At 39.1% G+C, this 21,942-nt stretch overlaps 1 protein-coding gene across 1 annotated transcript in view; it reads left to right on the forward strand.

Annotated features, from left to right (window-relative positions):
- The window catches only part of ITGA2 (integrin subunit alpha 2), an 88,655-nt gene extending 66,913 nt beyond the window's left edge, over positions 1 to 21,742 (forward strand). Inside the window, exons 21-30 of the mRNA XM_084628845.1 lie at positions 537 to 629; positions 2,757 to 2,833; positions 2,991 to 3,074; positions 4,908 to 5,010; positions 5,920 to 6,030; positions 7,024 to 7,128; positions 7,956 to 8,069; positions 10,835 to 10,924; positions 17,309 to 17,425; positions 18,641 to 21,742. Of these exons, the coding sequence (XP_084484971.1) occupies positions 537 to 629; positions 2,757 to 2,833; positions 2,991 to 3,074; positions 4,908 to 5,010; positions 5,920 to 6,030; positions 7,024 to 7,128; positions 7,956 to 8,069; positions 10,835 to 10,924; positions 17,309 to 17,425; positions 18,641 to 18,730 (984 nt within the window). The 3' untranslated portion in view covers positions 18,731 to 21,742. The remainder of the gene's footprint in view (positions 1 to 536; positions 630 to 2,756; positions 2,834 to 2,990; positions 3,075 to 4,907; positions 5,011 to 5,919; positions 6,031 to 7,023; positions 7,129 to 7,955; positions 8,070 to 10,834; positions 10,925 to 17,308; positions 17,426 to 18,640) is intronic.
- The last annotated feature ends 200 nt before the right edge of the window (positions 21,743 to 21,942 follow it).

The following is a 21,942-nucleotide window of genomic DNA, read 5'->3' on the forward strand; positions in this document are numbered from 1 at the left end:
TAACTTTGTATTTCGATTAATTTTCTGGAACCGCCAAATCTGGTCCCGTGCACAAAACCCATTTACACTGACTTTGTGTGAGGGCTTGGGGATGGAGTCTCCACTCTGTGCTTGAAAGCACAATAAGAGTTGATGCTGTAGGTGTCACTACGACCAGAAGAACAGGTGACTCCTCTGTCACTTTGGGGCTGTTAGTAATATAAAGCATGTACTGCTGTGGCCTCCAATCTGTATTCCTTGTTTCTAAGTACAACCCTCTTGTAGGGGTATTAGACAATAAGCAGTTGCACAGAAGCAATTCGCCAGTGGATCTATGTAGTCACAGACCCACTGTCATCTTCCCACTCCTCACCTGACCCAGTCCAAATCTCCCCTGCACATCCTCTCAACAGCTTGCCCATAGTGGAACTGCAGCTGAATTCAGGGGTGGATTTGGCCCTACATGGTAGATGTTACATTGAAAAATGTAGTGTAGGGTATTCTCTGGTTTTGTAGCAGAAGCTAATATCTGGGTTGGTTGTTTTTTTTTCCTCCAGGCTGATGGGACTGAAGTCTCATGTCAGATGGGCACTGGCCATAAATCAGTCATTTGCCAAGTCAGCTATCCTGTTTTTAAAGTGGGACAACAGGTACTGCTCAGATTTTGTATTTAAGTAAGTTTGTTATTCCTACCACAATGCTTATAAAAGGATGCCCCTTCACAAATAACAAGCACTGTTTTCTTATTAATGATTTGGTTAGATTCAAACCTCACTTTGGGTTACATGTTGCCTGTTCTGATGATGATAAACAATGGACCAAAGATCCCCCAAATCCACAGGGCTGGGGAAAGAAATGGCTCTGCAGCATGCATCTCCCTACCATGCTACTGTAATGCTTTATCTCTGTGAGGGTGGGGGGGCTGGGGACAGAAGGTGGGAGGTAGCCATTCTCTGTGATATTCTTCCCTGGGCACTGAAGAGATTTCCAGGCAAGATGATGGTGATATTCATAATGATTGGGAAAGAAGGGAGTGGGGGAAGGATTAAGAGCTCTGTTTTAGCCATGTTTACTTCAGCTGACAGCTAGACACCCCCCAGGAGATTTCAGAAAGACAGACTGAGATGTTAGTTTGGACAGAAGAAGACAGGACTGGAGTACAGAGAAAGATCTGAGAGTCATCAGCACAGAGATAGTAGTTGAAGTTGTGTTTGTGAATGAGATTACCCAGAGATAAAATGTAAAATGGGGGAGAGAAGGCAGAGTCTGTGAAATCCCCACAGAAAGTTGGATGATGGATGAGGAGGATTCAGTTAGAGAGGAGGAGTTGGAGGAGAACCAGGAGAGGACAAAGTCATGGAAGCCGAGGAATGTCAAGAATTCAAGAGCAGGAGCACGGTCAACTGGGTTGAAGGCAGCTGACCAGTCAAGGATGATGAAGATGGAGTAATGGTTCTGAGATTTGGCTAGGAAGAAGACACCAGAGACTTTGTCCAGAGCAGTTTGTTGAGCTGGGAATTCCTGCTTGGTTCCATCAACAGTAACTCCCTCTCCAGGGCTGCAAACATAACCAATTTGTGGGAGCTGCGCTGCCATGGAAGGAGCGGGTAGCCCAGCACCTAAAAGGAGGTGTGTAAATCTCAGAATACCAAAGTTTTAGGAAGCCCATCCTCTTCTCTGTTCCTCTGGGGCAGGAGGGAAACAGTCCTCCCATTCCATGACAGGGTAATTTGGAACAATAAGAAGCTTGCCGGTTAGAACAGAAACATGTTCCCTGTGCACAAACAATTCACTGGATTGAATGTGACGCCATTTTAACAGCTTTGGTCAAATTGGACCTGTTATGGATTATAGACAGCAGAATGAATACAGGGAGTTGTGTGACTTTTCATTCACCTGTGTTAATGCTTAGGGATGTATATAATCCAAATAACTTCATATTTTATTAATGACCTTGGCACCAAGTGGGAGTGTGCTAATGAAACAAAGTTGGGAGGCACCATCAATACAGAGGAGTGAATATTATACAGGAAGAACTGGAGGATCCTGAGGACTGGAGTAATAGAAGTGGGTTAAAATTTCATAGTATGAAATGCCAGGGACTAATCAGAAATTCTGTAATACATGGGGGGCTCATCAGTTGGAAACAGCAGAGAAAGACCTGGGTATCTTAGTTGATCATAAGATGACTGAGACACTAGCGTGAAGCAGTCATGAAAAAGGCAAATATGATTTTAAGACCTCTCAAGTAAGGTACTTCCAGTAGAGATAGGGAAGAATTAATGCCATTGTACAGGGCACTGGTGAGACTTCATCTTGATTACTGTATACAGTTCTGGTCACCCATGATCAAGAAAGATTAATTTAAATTGGAACAGGTGCAGAGAAGAGCTATTAAGAAGATCAGGGGAATAGAGATCCCTAAGTTTCAAGAGGATGGTTTATTTTGCCTATAAAAATGAAGGCTGAGAGCTATGCTTAAATTTCAGGGAGTCGCAGTCCTGGGAAGAAAAAAATTAAAGCTCAAAGGCAGGTCACTGAGAAGGGCAGAGCTGCTGCCTCAGACAGTGCCCCAGGCTCCTGCTGCTGCCTCACACAGTGCTCTGCCTCTGTCCTACTCCCCCATAGGCAGACACCACCCAGGCATTGGTGTGTCCATCACACTCGATGTTTATGTGCAGATAAATAATTACTATAATTATATTTGCTTGTAAGCAATTTTAAATTTGCTTATTGTATAATCTGTTTATTTGTTTGTCTGTTTATCTTTTGTGTAGGTATATTTCGATATTAATTTTGACTTTAATCTCAAAAATCTTCAGGATATGGCAAATATAAGTTTTCATGCTTTGAGGTAAAGTACATTCTTATATAATAATTTCATTTAAAAAGCATCCCCTGCCAGTGCTGCACAGTTAAAATATAATTTAACTATCATTGCCAGTGTAATTTATTTTAAATGTAATTGTGAGTTATAATACATGAGTGAACAAACTGTTTTTGATAAATAGTGAAAGTAATGAAGAGCAAGAAGCAGACAACCAGGTCTACCTGTCAGTTCCTCTGCGGTATGATGCAGAAATTCACTTAACAAGGTACGTTGAATAAAGAAAAGAATCTGTCATTTTTGTCAAAGGTATTAGAACATAGAGGTGCCTCTGAGAGACCTTAGATTCACTCTTTATTTGGCTGCTGTTAGAAATTCCTGCTTTATCAAGTACAGGAAATGTCGTCATCTTCTCTTTGTATAATATTGCATGGCTTTTAAAAAGAAAAATAATAAAAAGATCATATATGACCCTAAATACATACTTAGCCAGGTACAGATATTATAAGTGCTCAGATACTGCAGTGGTGGCAACCATATAATTACCTAGATAGGTAGTGCTGGCTGTAACATCTGTATTCTAGCTAGGTCAGCACAAAAACCACCAACAAAAGTGCTGTGTTTTTAATGATCTAATTAATGTACAGTATATACGGTAGTGGGATTGCTGGCTCAAATGTATTGAAAGCCCTTTTCAAAATGGATAGTTTGCTTGGGGTCAAGGAAAAGCCTCATTATCTAGGATAAACTATTTATGGTGATATATGATGTACTCATGCAGCGAACTGCAGGTGAAGGAATAAATATAATATCTTACTTTCTGTAGTGCTTTTTTCATGCCAAACGATCCCAATGAAATGTATAAACTTAAACTGATAGAAAAAAACAGCAATCACTCCAAACTCAACTTTTGAGGTGAAAGGTGGCATCTGCTTAAAAGTGCACAGCAACAATGAATTTGAGGGTAGTTCTACATGTATGGTGGCATGTAGAATACAGATAGTGCATTCCCAGCTAGCACAGATATAAGTAGCAGTGTAAACACTGAGGCACTGTTTAAGTGAGTAGAGTGCCCGACGCACCTGAACCCTCACGTAATACTTTACACAGCTCTCTCTGCACCCAAGCCGTGCCTCCCATGTCTACGCTGATTTGTTCCACAGTTGGAGCGTTTCCCTGCCTCAGTAAAAGAATCTGACAGCAGGGAACGACTGGCAGAGGGGAGGCAGCAGGAAAAGTCTCCAGTCTTCTACTGCAATAGGAAAAGACTTCAGTAGGTCTCCCTTGCCAGAGCCTTCTCCTGCCGCAGTGAAAGGCTCCAGCAATGGGAAGATGCCAGAGCCTTTCACTGGTGCGTGTAGCTACATGCTGCAGGGAGTGTGGACGCAGCCTGCCTTTCACTACAGCGTGTAACCACATGTACCTTACATACTATTGCAAGTATAGGCCAGTTTAGACAAGGTCTGAGATATTATTTTTAGAATAATTTGTCCCATAAATACAGTGTTTAACAGCCCCAATTTTGCAAAAACTATTACAATATCTTGAAAGACCCAGATGTGACACCTCACCAAGTGTGCCAATTCCTACGTCCCAACAGCAAGATGAATCCAGGAGTTTTTTCCCAAAATGCTGACCAGCTGTCGTCTTTGTACCATTCCATGACAGATATTTTCTTCTAAAACACCTCTATTCTGTAGAGCAATTAGTGTTAAAATGTATGCAACTCTTCATCTGTTATCTTTTCAATAATCATAATTTCCAAAAATCTCTGGATAAAAACATTTATTTTTTGTTTACAGCAGCAATAATATACTCCTTGTGTAATGTGTATATTTTAACATCAGTGGCAAATTTTTACCACTTCATGGTATTGCTGTGCTGCGCTATATTTCAAATCCTCTTCGAGATTTGGGCTCCAATAAGAAGTTTCCTGTTTCTTAAACAACTTTTTAAATTAAACTAAAAACAAGGGTACAAATAATTTGAATCTCTTCTTATTACACTTCTGAACTCTGATTCACTGATTTATAATGAACCAAAAAGCATCCAATTACAGAGCTGCCAAATAAAAATCTGTTGTTTTATGGTTGATTACCAGGCTTACCAGCATAAATTTCTATGAAGTATATTCTGATCGTAATATTCCTTCCACTGTGAATAATTTTGAAGAGATTGGTCCTGCATTCAATTTTTCAGTGAAGGTTAGTAAACATTTCTGGGGATGAGACAAGATCTTGCCTTTCCATCTATAGTCTGTACCCAAAGAGCAGACAAAAAGATGGTCCTTGGTATGTTTCACTTTGCTGCTTTATGAATTTGGTTGATGAGGAAAATGATTCTAAATAGCTGAAGGATGAATGCTTCACCACCATAATGCACAGCCTTCACTTGCTTAAAGATAAGATTCCCATTTAATGATGGGCAGTCTTATGTACGTTTGGTTCTCCAGTTGCTCACATTAGCCCAGATCTTGCAAAGACTTACATATGTGTTAACAGTGAAGTCAGTCTATCAGTTCCTCTGCAGACAGAAATCAATGGGACTACTCAGAGTACATAAAGTTAAGCACATTCATAAGTCTTTGCAGGATTTGGGCCGTTGAAAGAAGACACACTGATTTCTTTAGTTTGGCTAAGGGCTAAGTATTCAGTGTTCAAGGAAGTACATGACCAAGTCTGATTATTGATAACTGTATTGGTTATGTAACTCTGGAAAAAGTTTAGCTGCAAATATGCAACATGGCAGAAACCTAAATTTAATGGTAACAACTGTGGGAATGTAAATGTAACCTATCTTGTAGGTCATTGGCTGCAACAAAATATTTGCTTTTCCAGAAGCGTTTTATGCAACTAATGAGAGTGGTTTTATTTTGTTTTGAAAGCAGCCAGGTATTCAAAATTATATGGTATAAATTATTTTACATGAATGCTGGTATAATACAATTACTGCCCAGTTAGGGATAAGTATAGGTATAGGCAAAAATATTGAAGTGAAACCAGTTCCGAGTTTTAATCGGTCTTAGAGCATTTTGATGTTCTTGGTATAGCTCAATAATTTGTTTGTATCCAGTTATAGCTAAATAAATTAATAACTAGCTATTTTCTATTTAGATTACAACGGGAAGCATTCCAGTAAAGGTGGCTTCTGTAAAAATCCATTGTCCACAGTTGACTAAAGGAAACAATCCTCTGATGTATCTAACTGCACTGGATACAGATCAGGTGAAGAACTAAACTACATCAATTACAAACTGTAACTTGTGTAATAAATGTAACGTAGACTCATTAGAATAATGGTATAAGAGCTGAGACCTAGGATCAGACAGTCAACAAGCAGTCATGGTGTGATGTCCTGAGACTGCATTTTAATGTTTGTATTGATGTTGTCTCCATTCACTGGTAAAGTGGCTCCCACATCCTGACTACAGGGAATCTCCACCCTTTCTTTCTTTTCAGTCCTAGTTGATAGGAGGAAGAGGTAGGATGCTTCAATGGTTGGGGCACTAACCTAGGATATAGGAGCCTGAATTCATGTCCCTGCTCTGCCACAGGCTTCCAACATGGTCTTGGGCAAGTCACTTAGTCACTCTGTTGATCAATTTCCTATCTGTAAAAATGGGGATAATAGTATTGCCTAGTGTACCTGTCAAGGACTGGTGGAAAAAACGACATGTGATCACATAATTAAAATCTGTAACATAAAGAATTAAGTGATTTCCAAATGGGAGTTATTCCACTGATTTTAATGGGACCAGGATCTCAACTTAAATGTTTAACCAACAGTTAGCTCCATGTCTGGGACTAGTTTTAAGCATGTGGTGGTGTTAAGATTGCCAGGAATGGAACAGGCTCCTTCATTATTCTCCATTCAGAACTTACTCAGAATATTGCCCTCAGGGAAACTCACCTTATCTGAATGCACTTCCTTTATGTATGTTGAGAAAAACCAGGGTCCAATATTAGTGCAGACAATGTTTTCAAAGTATTTCACACCTTACACATAAGTCAAAGGTCATGTACTTCTCAGTTTGTAAAATTTGATAAACATAAGCTGTTCTTTTAGAATTACCAAAACATTTTAAATCAATTTAATTCTGAATTGTAAAGGAAATTAATACATTATCAGTATTTTCCAAAAAGCATGATCTTTTACACACACACACACAAAATCACCGTTATGCTTCCACCAAGCATAATTCTGCATTTTCTTTTTAGGCTCAAGGTGTCAGTTGTGATGCAAAGATTAATCCTTTGCAAATAGGAAAAACATCTTATTCTGCATCTTTCAAGGAAGAAAACTTCAGAGCTGCAAAAGAACTAGTAAGGAAAAGCTGTGACTATAATATTGGTGGTCCCAATCCTGCACTGTAATCCACTTAGCCAGACCTCTCTGTGCCATGCAGGGCCCTGTTGGCATCAGTGGTGCTCCACACTGGCTCAGCAGTCCACCATCACAATGCAGCATAGGGGCCTATCATTGTATTGTGTTGCTGTTTCCTCCTCTTCTGTATGTATTTTTTTCTTTCTACAGCTAAAATTTCTGCACAATAACCACAGCCCATTTTCCACTACATATTACCCTGTGTCCATGCATGTATTGTGTGTGTGCAAATGGTTCTCTTTTTCACAGAACAGTCCCTAATATTACTCCTTGCAGCTCACTTAAACTCTGGTCTTTCTGCTGCTCGTGTCTGTCTAGTTCAGTTTATTTTAGGTTTTCCTACAGCGACCATCTGACTATTAATATTGCTGCAGTGCTTGGACAATTGAGATCACTAATGCTGACTAAATTAATCTAAACCTCATAAATAACTATTAAAATATGCTTACAACATTAAGAATCTGTGTGAAATGAGACCTCTTGCTGGAGGAGATCCCTCTGGGTTAGGGCTGAGGTATGTTGGTGGTGAAGTATGAGTAAGCTTTCACTTACACTGTTCATACTGTATCTGCCCTATAGATAAGGAGGGGGCTTTAGCATGCGTAACAAGCATTTAATTAATACATACAGAATACCTAAGTTAAGAAACTTGTTCAGCAAGGACCAAGAAGTTTAGAATTAAAAGTGTGGTATTTGTTAAAGTGAATTATGCTTTTTAAAATCACGCTAATACCTCTTTTCCCCCCCACCCCACCTTCTCTGAAAGAACTGTAAGAACACGCACTGTAATACAGTTACATGCATGCTGAAAGACCTCACACTGAAAGGAGAGTATTTTGTCAATGTGTCTACCAGAATCTGGAATGGGACCTTTGCAGGTGTAAGTATCGGGTACCTTTTTGATGGGAGATGTTATACCCATGTACATCATGTTCGCTGATATTTTTGAAACTTAACACTGAAAGCGCCCCTTCCATAGCAATCCCTTCCTCTTCTTGTTGACATTGTTTTGTCTATTATCCTAAATCAAAAATTTGCAACTGAAGCTGAAACAGACGCTAAGTCTGTGTAACAAACCATTTAAAATATTAAATAGAGAGACCGCACTGAGGCATTGCAGCTACAATGGTGACACAAACCTGTCCTATAAACTCAAGTAACCAGAAACTAGAGTTTCTGTAGAGCTGAAAAAGACAACACATCAGAAAAAAAAAAAGAAGCTTATACAGAGCTCTTCTTCAAGTGTGGGCCAACATGGCTACAGCAATGCAATAAATTATTGTGCAGTCATATTATATTCTGAAAAAAAAATGATCTTCACTTTTGAACTGCAGCAAACCTTTATTCAGGCTTGTCAGGATTTTTTTATTATTTTTTTGCAATTTTGAGGATTAATATTTATTTTACATTTTTTTTCAATGTGTATCTATTTTTATTTTTAAGATTTTTATGATGTTATTTTAACCTATTCAGCAGTGGGGTGGCCTTCCCTGTGGCCAGGGGCTTGTCGTCCTCCTCGCAGCCCTGGCCAGAGGGGTCTCTTATCTACCTCACCAGCACCGCAGCCTTCCCCACACCTTGTTCCTACGGGGACTGGATATCACTGGACCTGCAGCAGTGCAAGGAACCCACTGCAGCCTTGCTGTCATGGCCCCTCTCACTAATTCCTATGTCAGCAAGGCAGCAGAGGGCTCCCTGAGCTGGTGCATGGCCTGAGACACCCATTCCCTGAAGGTGCAAAGTGCAGGGGGAAGGCTGCATCCATCCATTACCGATGGATATTTTATTCATCCATTTCAGTGCATCAGCTGACATCAACATTTACTGATATCTATGGATTTTAATCAAATCCTGCCACGCTTGCCTGTATTGCATTCATTCTAATCATTTCAAAGTACCAAAAGCCCAGAACTTAATGCTATTGTTAGTGTTGCCAATTTTTTTCTTCAGAAAAGGTGTGTACATTTCAGTACAAAGATATATAAAAACCTTTTGTTTGTTTGTTTTTTAAAGAATCACTTGTCAAAGAAAAACAGATCCCAGATTGAATTTTACAGTATGCTTACAGTATCGTTTAAATAATAACCCTGACTGTCACATCTTAAACTCCCACATGTCGTCCAAGACATAACACTAATCGTGAAGAAATGATCAGCCCTCTGAAATGAAACAATGTCTGCTTCTCAGCTAGCCAACCAACCAAAACGCTCCTAACACTCTGGGTTTGTTTGCTGTGTCAGGCACATGACGTACTGTCTGTGTTCTGTCTGCCAAGTCTTGTGACGGGGTATTGAAATTTACAAGCAGGATTCTTGTAAACGTCAATACTGAAACCATTTAAAAAAAAAAAAAAAAAAGCCCTCAGGTCAGACTGATAGTGTAATAGGCTTATGAGAGTGTGTGAATCAAGAATCTGCCTGCCTTGATAGTGTCCTTTTTACGACTGTGTTTATTTTTTTGATGAGCTGAACCAAGAATATTTGGATGTTGTTTTAGATATACGGAAGGTCAGAATAAAAGCGGGTAAATGGCTGTGCCTTGATAGAGCAGGAGAGGTAGCAGGTAATGCTGGCTTCTCTCTAGTAGAAAAAAATCTGTTACAATTTTCCCTATCATCTCATGGCCACATATCCTCCATTTGATTGTCAGTACTCCACCATGAACAGCCTTTTATAGATGGCAATGCACCCCCATAATCCTTGTCATTTAGAATGACAGGCATTTGGTGCGAAAAGGATGAAGGGTATGCATGCATCTGTAAAGCAGGGAAGAGAAAGGAGTGTGCTGAGGAGTCGACAAGAGAACGATGATTCAGGAGATAAAAGGACCAAATATTTATCCCGTCTGGGATAGCTTCTCCAGTTCTGTGTGCAGTGGTTGGAGTTCTGACCACATTCCTCTAACAACACCCATTCCTACAGCACTCTTTTTAGACTGATATCCCTGTACTGTTGGTTGCATGTGGAAAATGTCACATGGAACACAGTCATACTGAACTGGTAATGTTTGAACTCCTGCGCAGGCTCTGCTGAGATTAGAAATAGTAATGGAAGGAGATGGAATCTCTAGGTCAGGCACAAGAATACTTTTAAAAAGTATTCCATTTTGTACCTTTTTCAATCCTGAAAGAGTGAGGAGGATCAGATGCTGAGGGGTGGGGAAGAATAGATAGTGCTAGCAAAAAGTAAAGGGAAGAAAAGCAGAGAGAAGTTGGATAGAGAGACAGAGGAAAAGGAAGGGAAAAGCACACTCTCATTTTATACTTCTTTTAAAGGCCAGAGCTATGTCCCTGTCCTGTGCTATATTGCCTTTCCATTTCTCCCATTCCCTCTGATTCTCTAGCCACCTTCACAGCTAAACAGCAGCAAAAGTTTTCAAACAATGACAGATATTTCAATATAATCTTTTCTTTGAACTGTATGATGAAAATAGGGGTTTTTTTAGATAAAGTCTTAATTATTAACAGTAAGCATAGCAAGGTTGAAGTCTGCATTACTGGCATATTTATGCATTATTTTCCAGTTTTCGTAATACTATAATATTCTTCAGCTGTAGAGTATCATTCACTTAAGGAGAATTATTTTAAAACATCTTCATTATAGGAATGCTTGATTAGACGTTTACAAGTTTATTTTTCTATTGCAGTCAACTTTCCAGATGTTACAGCTGACAGCAGATGCAGAACTTGATACACATAACCCAGAATTATTTGTAATTGGAGAGAATACCCTAACTGTGAGTGTTGTTCAATGGAAGTGTTTCCTTTCTTTATATTTTACTATGTCTAAAGGCTAATATTTGATTTTTAATATCCCTGAGAGGTGTGTGACAGGCCGCAGAAAATCTGCTCATTTGCTTGAATATGTTAAGTTGGTTTTATTCATTTGTCTGGTTTTAGAGTTGTTGAAAATGTGTCCGTTTCAGCTGGCTGGTGTTTCTACAAACGCTGTTTGTTTAATTTATTTGAGCTTGCACACCTGAGTTTTGTTGTGAATGAACTCCGAAACTACCAGCAAAACTTGGTAGAAACCTCTGAGTTTCAACTGGTTTCATGTAAACAATGTCAAATTTTGCATAGATTTTACCATAAAACAATAAATTAACCTGGATTCATGAACTTTAGGAAATCTTTCATCAAAACTCAGATGAGTTTTAAGTTCTATTTGCAAAGGCGCATTTTGGTATAATTGTGAATATTTGCACAGTTCTGATGATGACCAAAATCATGTCTACATTGTAACATGTTGCACAGTATGCTCCAATTTAGAATGGATGTAATATGGACATATTTAATAATCTTGATGTTCTAGTGACTTTTATCTTAAATACTCTCTGTTGTACACACTGCAATGGTTTAGAATGTTTCCTCCCAAGGATTTCATTCACTAAAATGTAAATTTAAATAGTGTTGGGGAAAATGCTTTGTTACAATACCCTTGCAGTAGAAACAATAACATCTCCTTCCCTTGGTCTGGGTATGGGTTGACATTACTTCACCTGCAATACTGGTTTTGTATTTCTTTTAGAGAACTTCCTAGCCCATCAGATCCAAAAAGTAGATCTATTTCAAGGCCTTTGGGGATTGGAATGCAACTCGAGAAACAAGCTAATAAGGGCGTCAACTTGGTGATGATGATGTGCATCAGCACCCAATTTCAGCTAATGGAAAATCCAATTAAATACGTACTAGGGCAGTTATTGACTGACCTATCTCCAAGTGGAAATAAGGCCAAAGCACGGTACTACTTTTTGTCATCAATGTTCCCATGAAACATTGCACTTTGTAAAGAGATTCTAAATTGGTCCATTTGTACTCAACATATATTCAGTTCAGGGCAAGCTGCTGAAAAGGAGAGAGAGTATATTTGTAGGTTTGAAGAATTTCACAGTATCCCCAAAACAGTAGATGCCAGTGTTTGGACTAGCTCGGGGGTGGCCAACCTGTGGCTCCAGATCCGCATGCGGCTCTTCAGAGGTTAATATGTGGCTCCTTGCATCGGCGCTGACTCCAGGGCTGGAGCTACAGATGTTAACTTTCCCAGTATGCCAGATGTTAACTTTTCCAGTATCCACTGCTCAACCCCCTGCTCTGCCTGAGGCCCTGCCCCCACTCCACCCCTTCCCCTGAGCCCTTGCACCTCCCCCTCCCCCACAGACCCTTCTGCGCATGCAAAACAGCTGATTGCAGCAGGCAGGAGGTGCTGACTGTCAGCGACCAGGCAGGAGGCACTGGGGGCTGGAGGGTGGGAGCTGATGTGGGGGCTGCTGATGTATTACTGTGGCTCTTTCGCAATGTACGTCGGTAAATTCTGGCTCCTTCTCTGGCTCAGGTTGGCCACCCCTGGACTAGCATGATACTTGGAGTGTCCTAGATTTTATTTATATACATATACATATACATATACATATACATATACATATACATATATATATATATATATAATCTATCAAATGTCTTTCTCTTTTGTTGTTACCCTAATTTAATTCTTATACATTAATTACACCAGCAAAACAAGGTCAGGAAACTGATTGTAGAAAATGTTATTTGTGATTTAAGAAATTTATCCTACATGAATGTAAGTTTCTTGTGTATCTATAGTAGGACTGTCAATTAATCACAGTTAACTCACGTGATTAACTCAAAAAAAATTAATCACAATTAAAAATAATCATGATTAATCACAATTTTAATCACACTGTTAAACAATAGAATACCAATTGAAATATATTAAATATTTTGGATGTTTTTCTACATTTTCATATGTATTGTATTCTGTGTTGTAATTGAAATCATAGTATATATTCTTCTTGATTACAAACATTTGCACTGTAAAAGATAAAAGAAATAGTATTTTTCAATTAACCTCATACAAGTACTGTAGTGCAATCTCTGTGGCGAAAATGCAACTTACAAATGTACATTTTTTTTATTTTTTTTTTTTTGGTTACATATGCACTCAAAACCAAAACAATGTAAAACTTCAGAGCCTACAAGTCCACTCGGTCCTACTTCTTGTTCAGCCAATCTCTGTAAATCTGTTTACATTTACAGGGGATAGTGCTGCCCTCTTCTTATTTACAGTGTCACCAGAAAGCGAGAACAGGCATTTGCATGGCACTTTGTATCCAGCATTGCAAGGGATTTACAAGCCAGATATGCTAAAGATTCGTATGCTCCTTCATGCTTCAGCCACCATTCCAGAGGACATGCTTCCATGCTGATGACGCTCATTTAAAAAAAATGCATTAATTAAATTTGTGACTGAACTCCTTCAGGGAGAATTTTATGTCCCCTGTTGTTTTAACCACATTCTGCCATATATTTCATGGTATAGCAGTCTCGGATGATGACCCAGCATGTTGTTCATTTTAAGAACACTTTCACTGCAGATTTGACAAAAAGCAAAGAAGGTATCAATGTGAGATTTTGAAAGATAGCTACAGCACTCGAGCCAAGGTTTAAGAATCTAAAGTGCCGTCCAAAATCTGAGAGGGATGAGGTATGGAGCATGCTTTTAAAAATCTTAAGAGCAACCCTGCGATGAGGAAACTACAGAACCCAAAGTACCAAAAAAGAAAATCAACCTTCTGCTGGTGGCATCTGACGCAGATGATGAAAATGAACATGCATTGGCCCGTGCTGCTTTGGATTGTTATCGAGCAGAACCTGTTATCAGCATGGATGCATCTCCCCTGGAATGGTGGTTGAAGCATGAAGGGACATATGAATCTTTAGCACATCTGGCATGTAAATATCTTGTGATGCCGGCTACAACAGTGCCATGAGAAGGCCTGTTCTCATTTTCAGGTGACATTGTAAACAGGAAGTGGGCAGCATTATCTCCTGCAAAAATGTAAACAAACTTGATTGGCTGAACAAGAAGTAGGACTGAGTGGACTTGCAGGCTCTAAAGCTTTACAGTATTTTATTTTTGAATGCAGTTATTTTTTGTTCATAATTCTACATTTGTAAGTTCAACTTTCATGATAAAGAGATTGCACTACAATACTTGTATTAGGTGAACTGAAAAATACTATTTTGTTTTTTACAGAGCAAGTACTTGTAATAAATATAAAGTGAGTACTGTACACTGTAAAAATGTAAAGTGAGTACTGTGTGTGTAATTGAAATTAATATATTTTAAAATGTAGAAAACATCCAAAAATATTTAAATAAATGGTATTCTGTTATTAAGAGTGCAATTAATTGTTTTAATCATGCGATTAATCACGATTAATTTCTTTAATTGCTTCACAGCCCTAATCTACAGTAATCCTTTATGTATCCTGCACTATAAAACTTTGATCCACAATTGAGTTATAAGAGGTTCAGTTACAGCAGCGTGTGTTCAATAGAGAATTAGAAAAATATATATGGTGTGCAGAATGAATATTTGGAAGAGTGTATGTGTACACTCCACTTTTTAGTGATTCCACATCATCTGAAAAAAAAACAAAAACAAAAACCCATTTCTAGCCCTTTTAGGGTGAAATCCTGGTCACACTGATTTTCAGTGGAAGTTTTGACACTTATTTGAACGGTTCATATTGCAGGTGTGATTTGGGCCATATTGTAGTGGTTGGTGGGGGGAGATATTAGTTTGCAGTATTTTTATTTCAAAGAACATTTCCTCCAAATAAACTGGACCCTCAAGTCTCCCTGCCACCAGAGGTTTGTATGTAAATTCAGGTTTTCTCCATCTCTTTCCCTCACTTCTCAAATTTTCCCCTTTCCACATCAGATGGTAGCATGCCTGGCTGCAAATCCCTTACCAAATAATTTAAAAATCTTTGGATTTTTTTGATGAGATAGTTTGTTGAGATATTTAAGGTATCTTATGGCCCCTTACTCCCTTGTGCCACAATGCAAGCTGGGCCACAGTTTGTCCCTTAGAGAATGCCATTTGCATGTAGTGACTTTTCAAAGTGTAGATCTGCCTTTTCAAAGGAGGCAGCTTCAGCGTTATTTTAATATCTGTAATCGTACCAGCCAGCCATCACATACAAGCAGCTTTTCCCCATTGCAAATTAGAGAAGCTTGTTTTCAGCATAAATGAATTGAACGTTGTCCCTGAATAATTGGGTGGAGAAGCTTTCCAGACGTACTTGTATGAGAAATCTTCAGATTTTTTCCAGTTAGAAAGCACTGCCAGTTGAGAACAAAGTACAGAAAGTTTACCTGCTAAAATCATTATTGTGGCTGTTCAGTTATAAAATGCATGAAGATTGTTGCAGTGAAATGGATACACGTAGCCACACCTAACACAATAACAGGGTTCCAATGGTAACGTCTTAAATCATTGACGTGTCCGCGTGGCTTTCCCAGAAAGCTTGAGACTAAATTCCACCAGGCAAAGCTGAGAGCAAGCAACCCTGAAAAAATGCAATGCTGTAGTTTATCAGGTTTCACAGCAAGCAAAACCTGTTCCCGTTATAACTCTTTATAAACATTAACTACTCGCACATGAAAATTAAAATGTGCCTCCAAAAAGTTTAAAGTTCCTGACACTTGCAAGTAGTATTAACCAGATGTGAAGTTTATAAACCTTAGACTAATAGGTCTATAATAGCAATTGTAAATATCCATCCAAATTTATAATCAGACTTAATCCATGCACAACTAACTAGTTCCTTGGTAGCTGTAACTTGGAAACGAGTTAATTTCCAGCTATTTTGGGGGCTCTGTATTCAGATAGTAGGAGATCGTCTGACCAGTGAGAAACATGGCAGTGTCTGGGAACTCAAGGGAAGAACAGATCCTAGCACAATTCCACCTTTTCTGTCCTTCCAACTTGACCCATCTCCTCTTGCTGCTGCTTCCTCAGGCTAAGAACTGGTAGTGGAAACCTGGCTAACATTAAGGGCAGGGAAGAACTGTACAGATCTTAGAGTAGTTCCAAGTAGGCTGTTAAGACCTGAAGGCAAAGAGCAGGAAGCCATCTGCCTGCTGGGATGGGAGGATAATGTGTGGACTTTCGTGTGTATGAATCATAGAATATCAGGGTTGGAAGGGACCTCAGGAGGTCATCTAGTCCAACCCCCTGCTCAATCCCCAACTAAATCGTCCCAGCCAGGGCTTTGTCAAGCCTGACCTTAAAAACTTCTGAGGAAGGAGATTCCACCACCTCCCTAGGTAACACATTCCAGTGTTTCACCACCCTCCTAGTGAAAATTTTTTTCATAACATCCATCCTAAACCTCCCACACTGCAACTTGAGACCATTACTCCTCATTCTGTCATCTGCTACCACTGAGAACAGTCTAGATCCATCCTCTTCGGAACCTCCGTTCAGGTAGTTGAAAGCAGCTATCAAATCCCCCCTCATTCTTCTCTTCTGCAGACTAAATAATCCCAGTTCCCTCAGCCTCTCCTCATAAGTCATGTGTTCCAGTCCCCTAATCATTTTTGTTGCCCTCCGCTGGACATTTTCCATTTTTAACACATCCTTCTTGTAGTGTGGGGCCCAAAACTGGACACAATACTCCAGATGTGGCCTCACCAATGTCAAATAGAGGGGAAGGATCACGTCCCTCGATCTGCTGGCAGTGCCCCTACCTATACATCCCAAAATGCCATTGGCCTTCTTGGCAACAACAGCACACTGAGCAAATAATGTTGCCGCCTTGTGTACTACTGGCTACTATTGTCAGTTTGGACTAGTTCTCTTTTAGCTGAAGTAGCAGAGGGCTTTGTTTTGTGAAGATGGAGGACCAGCACCATCCCAGTCCTAGTCCCAGCCCCAAGTCTTTGTGAGTATGTGATTTATCTAGCAGTGGTCTCTGTCTGCAGTGTGTAGATTCACTGCAGAAGGATTCTCGTTAAAGGAAGGAGAAGGAGGTGATGAAGACGAGATTACTCTTCGTCTTTGGTCTGTGGGCTCTGCATAGACCATCTTATGTGTTCGTATGGCACCTAGAATAATGGTGCCGTCATCTGTAGCTGGGGTGCCTATCTACCACAATGCAAATATCTATTTATAACAATCGGAAATCGCTATTAACACCAGCAAATCAGACGACAATTCTGGTGCAGCCCTCCAGCCTTTTGCCAGGGGATTAGAAAAACTTCTTTAATATTGTTAATATTGATACACAACAAATAAAACTGTCTGTTTTCAGATCCCAGTGACAATAATGAAGCCTGAGGAGAAAGCGGAGGTACCAGTCGGAGTTGTGATAGGAAGTATACTGGCAGGACTCCTATTGCTGTTAGCATTGGTTGCTGTTTTATGGAAGGTGAGTAGATATTTCTATCTGTAAAAGCAACCAACGGAAGTTCCTGCCTGAATACACCAAGGCTATAAACTTAGGAATTACTGTGTAATCATGTCAACAATCATTTATCTGCAACCTGGGGAGGAAAATATTTTTATTAGTATTGTACCTTCTGTGTGAGGATCTCAAAGTACTTAACAAGGGATCCTTACAGCAGCCCTGGGAATTATGGAAAATTATAATAATACATTTAATAGACAAGGAAACTGGTGCAGAGAACGGTTAAGCATTGACTTGACTTCCTATGTAACCATGGCACCTCGGTTTCTGATATGCTGTCAGCCTGCCTCCATGACTCTCAAGCTGTGCTCTGCACATACCTCCGATGTTCCAAGTGGGCAGGCTGGGCAGCAGGAGGGATAGGGGTGGACTTTGAGGAAAGATGGGAAAATGATCAAGGATATGCAAGAGGCAGGCAGGGTGAGTGGAAGATGGACAAAGGAAGAGGCTTGTGGGGGTAGGGAATGGCAGGACTAAGGAGAAGCAGGGTGTCTGGTTTTGGGAAAGGCAACAGATTGTCTCTGCGCCAAAGCATTGGTGTTTAAAGGGCTCCCTGGCGCATCAAGGCAACTGCTCCCTGGGGAGCTCTTCTAGATCCTATGCTTCGGCATAAAGACACTTGGCTGCATAGCTCTGCTGCTTTGGCACTTGATTGCACCAAGCAGCAGCTCTTTTTTTAAATATGATTTGTGTTTGGGGCTACACAGCATCGCAACTTGAACCTGAAGGTTGGGGGGAGGTGAGTGGAGACATGTCGCCTGCCTTAGAGAATTTCCTTCCGTTCTTCTTTTTTTGAAGAAGCTACTGTGCGAGTCAACAATCAGGTTTAAATTAACAGCTTGCTAATGAGAGCTGGTAGGGAAATGAGTTTTCTTCCACCAAAAAGTATTGATGAAAGTGGGAAAAAAATGCTTTCATAAAAACATTTTTTTTTTTTGAGGAGGAAGATTGCCAAAAAAAACCCCCAGTTTACAACCTGAAAATTTTAGATAACTTCCGTTTTTCTCAAAAATTAGTTTTTCATCCAAAAGAAGTTCTGACAGAAAAATTTATCAGCTGAGAAATGTACTTTTAAATGGCATGTGGCAATCTTCTAATCCTAGTACCTTTCGTTACCAGGCAGCACAAAATAGACTATATGCATAGCTGACAAACTATTTTCAAAACTTCTTTCAGCTTGGCTTCTTCAAGAGAAAATATGAAAAAATGACAAAGGATGTAGAAGATATTGATGAAATTACAGAACTCACAAAGGACAAAGATTGAAGACAATAGTGATGGGAATACAGAACTAACCCTCTGAGCCACAAACAATGGCTGTGGTCCAATCAGATCTTCAGCTGGAGTGCCTTAAAGTTCAATTACTCTTAAACTTGTTTTTTAATGAATGAATGAAAATGCTTTTTTATGGATGAAAATATTTTACAGATTCTTCTGTATTGCAAGAGTAACTGCAGGTCAGTTTTTTTTTTTTCCACAAATGATTTATAGTATATTTTCTTGTATATTTTTTTTCTTGCAAGCAAATTAGCCCTTGGATCAGGAAGGTCTGGCGTATACAGTAACACCTTTTGGCAGAAATCCCACTCCTGTTCCACAAAGAACAAAATAAGAGTAACTTTTTTCAGATTGTTTTGGAACAATATCAATCCAAGTTAATAGGCTCCTGGTAAAAATGACTTTTTCTACTAAGTGATCTAGATGAAATCATTGCAGGATGAATATTGATACAGGACATGGAAAGGAAAAACTCAATTTACTGCTTATTAGCTTAATTTGATTGCCTTGGAGAACTGACTCACATTTCCCATCAAATCTGAGTCTTAACTAATCCATAACATTACAGGTTGTATATGTTATAAAATGGGCAATGCATCCTGATTTGGGAATGAAGATTCCAGACTATGCCCTAATATAGGATGTCTGATGGGTATACCATACCGAAGTAAACCACCATATTCCTTTCACTAAGGTGACAAAAATTAAATTTTTATGGTGTATGGCATTTGGAAAGTACTTCTGAATGAGACGTGTTCCTGCCTTAGTGCTGCCTTGAATGTTTTGTCTCTTTTTTAAAGGCAGAAGATCTGAATTTGAAAACTCATTGTGACTTGCTGTCATTACTAGGTGCTACTCTGACAGTTTTCAAATTCTCAGCACTACTCTGATGGATTTAAATTTTACTTCTCTGAATGCTTGTCTTGTGGTGTTCACTATCTAACAAGGGAGAAAACAGGCCTATATTTATTATTAATAAAAATACCTTTAAATTTACGTGGCATTTTTCTGTAGCCCAAAGAGCAAAACTGAACTGAAAACTTTTATTTTGATTCATAATCCCTATTCATGGCAGTAATCCCACAGATTATGGGCATGAGTAAGAAGATGCAAGATTTTGCCTTAGTTCACTAACTGGCAATAAGGCAGGAATGAAAGAAAGTGTCTGGTGTATTATAGGGGCACAGGAAAAGCTAAGTAATGTGGAGCTAGTGTGACAAAGAACAGTGGAAGATCTGTTCTATATTGGTGCTTGTACCACTCTCGTCGTCATAGTATCTGAGTGAGTGCCTTTTAGTGGTGCATTAAGCAGCATGACTGTCACATGCTGTTTGTTCTTATATAGCTAAAGAACTTTTATAAGTAACTTATGTTTTGTACAATTTAAAATACTGTAGACTTTCGAAAGAAAAATTTTAAGAGTTAAAAAGGAACTCTTATTCAGGTGGCCTTATGTTATGCTTTTTAATTTACATAACATTTTTCTATTTAAGTGACCTTATGTGATATACCCTTTGCTTTAAAACAAAATCTTCAAATTTTAGGTTTGAAAAGCCAAGAATCTCCATATTAAAGGAAGAGCCCACACCAGGCTTGTGAGCTGAGATAATTGAACTTTGGGTTGCCTCACTCTCATGACAGGCAGTTAACCTCACAACAAGCACATCACCTGTTGTGATAGGCTTTTCTTTACATATTTTGGATGAGAAATAAGGTGGTGTCTGAAAATTTTACACCCTTCAGATAATTGTCTAAGGGACCTAAATCGCATTTTCAAAAGAGACTTAGGAGTCTAAGTCCTGTTGATATTCAGTTAGCCTTTAGGCAAAGATTTTTAAAAGTACCACTCTCTTCTATGAATGTGAAAATCAATGTGACTGAGGCTCCTACATCACTTAGAGCCTTTAGAAATTTTTACCCGTAGCCTCCTAAGGGCCCAAGTCACTTTCAAAAATTGGACTTAGGCTCCTAAATCACTTAACACTTTTGAAAGTTTTTACCCAAAGTCGTCTTAGTCAGTAAACAATAGCCAGCCAAGCCACCAACTTCCCTGGCTGTCAGAGGTGCCATTTGGAATAACAGACTGAAAACAATTCAGCTATCGTGTGTGTGTGTTTTCTATAAGATTTTTATATTTTCATATTATATTTTTTCTGGTGACATGTTAAAAAACAATCTGGATCCCCAAACTCAACTGTCTGACAGATAAAGACAGTTGCTGCCAGTTGTTTGTGGCCAAATTGAGTTTTTAAAAATTAGTGTTCTAAACAATTCCTTAAAGAACAAACTTCTGACTTGCAGTTATAAACCCTGGATGCATCGACTAGCATATGTGACCTAAGGTTGAAGATAAAAATTGGTCTCCTGCCTCAATTCTTTTTTTAACAACTTGAAAAAAACAATTGCATCCATACTGTACTTGCAAAAATCTCATACATAATTAATCATGCGCATTCAAAGCCAGAGGAGGAATTTAACAATACAGTGGATGGTAAAATCTTTCATTTCTTGTACCTTTTGGTGGTGCATGTAATGGAACCCAGGCAGGCAGCCAGTTTTCATTGTCAGTCACAAGCTGAATGTGCAGAGGAGTGTATCCAGGGTTTTAGGTGAGTTAACTCATTGAGTAGGCAGAGAGTGATTTACATTCACTTGCCTTGACTGGGTTTTTCATTGTCCCAGGTGTTAGGATTTTTTACCTAGTCTAGAAGTAGTACTCTTCTCAAACTACAAGGAAAGGAGAGCATAACTAGGGTTTTGCATCTCTCACTTAGCCATTTAATGTTACTAGTTTGGTGGGTTGGTTTGTTTGTGTTTAGTTTTTGTTATGTGTATTTTTTATTACATAAATAGTTCAATTTTGTAAAGAGTCATTTTATTGCACTTTTGGGTGGGCATAGCCTCAGAAATAATGCTGGAAATGTGATGTATATTTTGTACTGTGTATAACAGTTTGGGGTTAAGTTTTTAAAACCTTATAAAGATAAGTTTTATCTCTAATGTGTTGTTTTGTGGTGCTGGGCTTTGATTCCAATCTTGCTTGCAACAGCAGAAGTCAGGAGTAACTCCAGTGAAATCAAGAGTTACACAGTGTGAAACTGGTGCAAGATCCGCATTAGAGTGGCTGAGGTTTAGATGATATGAGTAAAGTCCTTTGTAAATCTCAAAAATTAGACTCGTAGGAGACTGGACACTGCCAG

Source organism: Lepidochelys olivacea, assembly GCF_965140295.1.
Source record: "Lepidochelys olivacea isolate rLepOli2 genome assembly, chromosome: 5".
NCBI classification, from domain to species: Eukaryota; Metazoa; Chordata; order Testudines; family Cheloniidae; genus Lepidochelys; species Lepidochelys olivacea.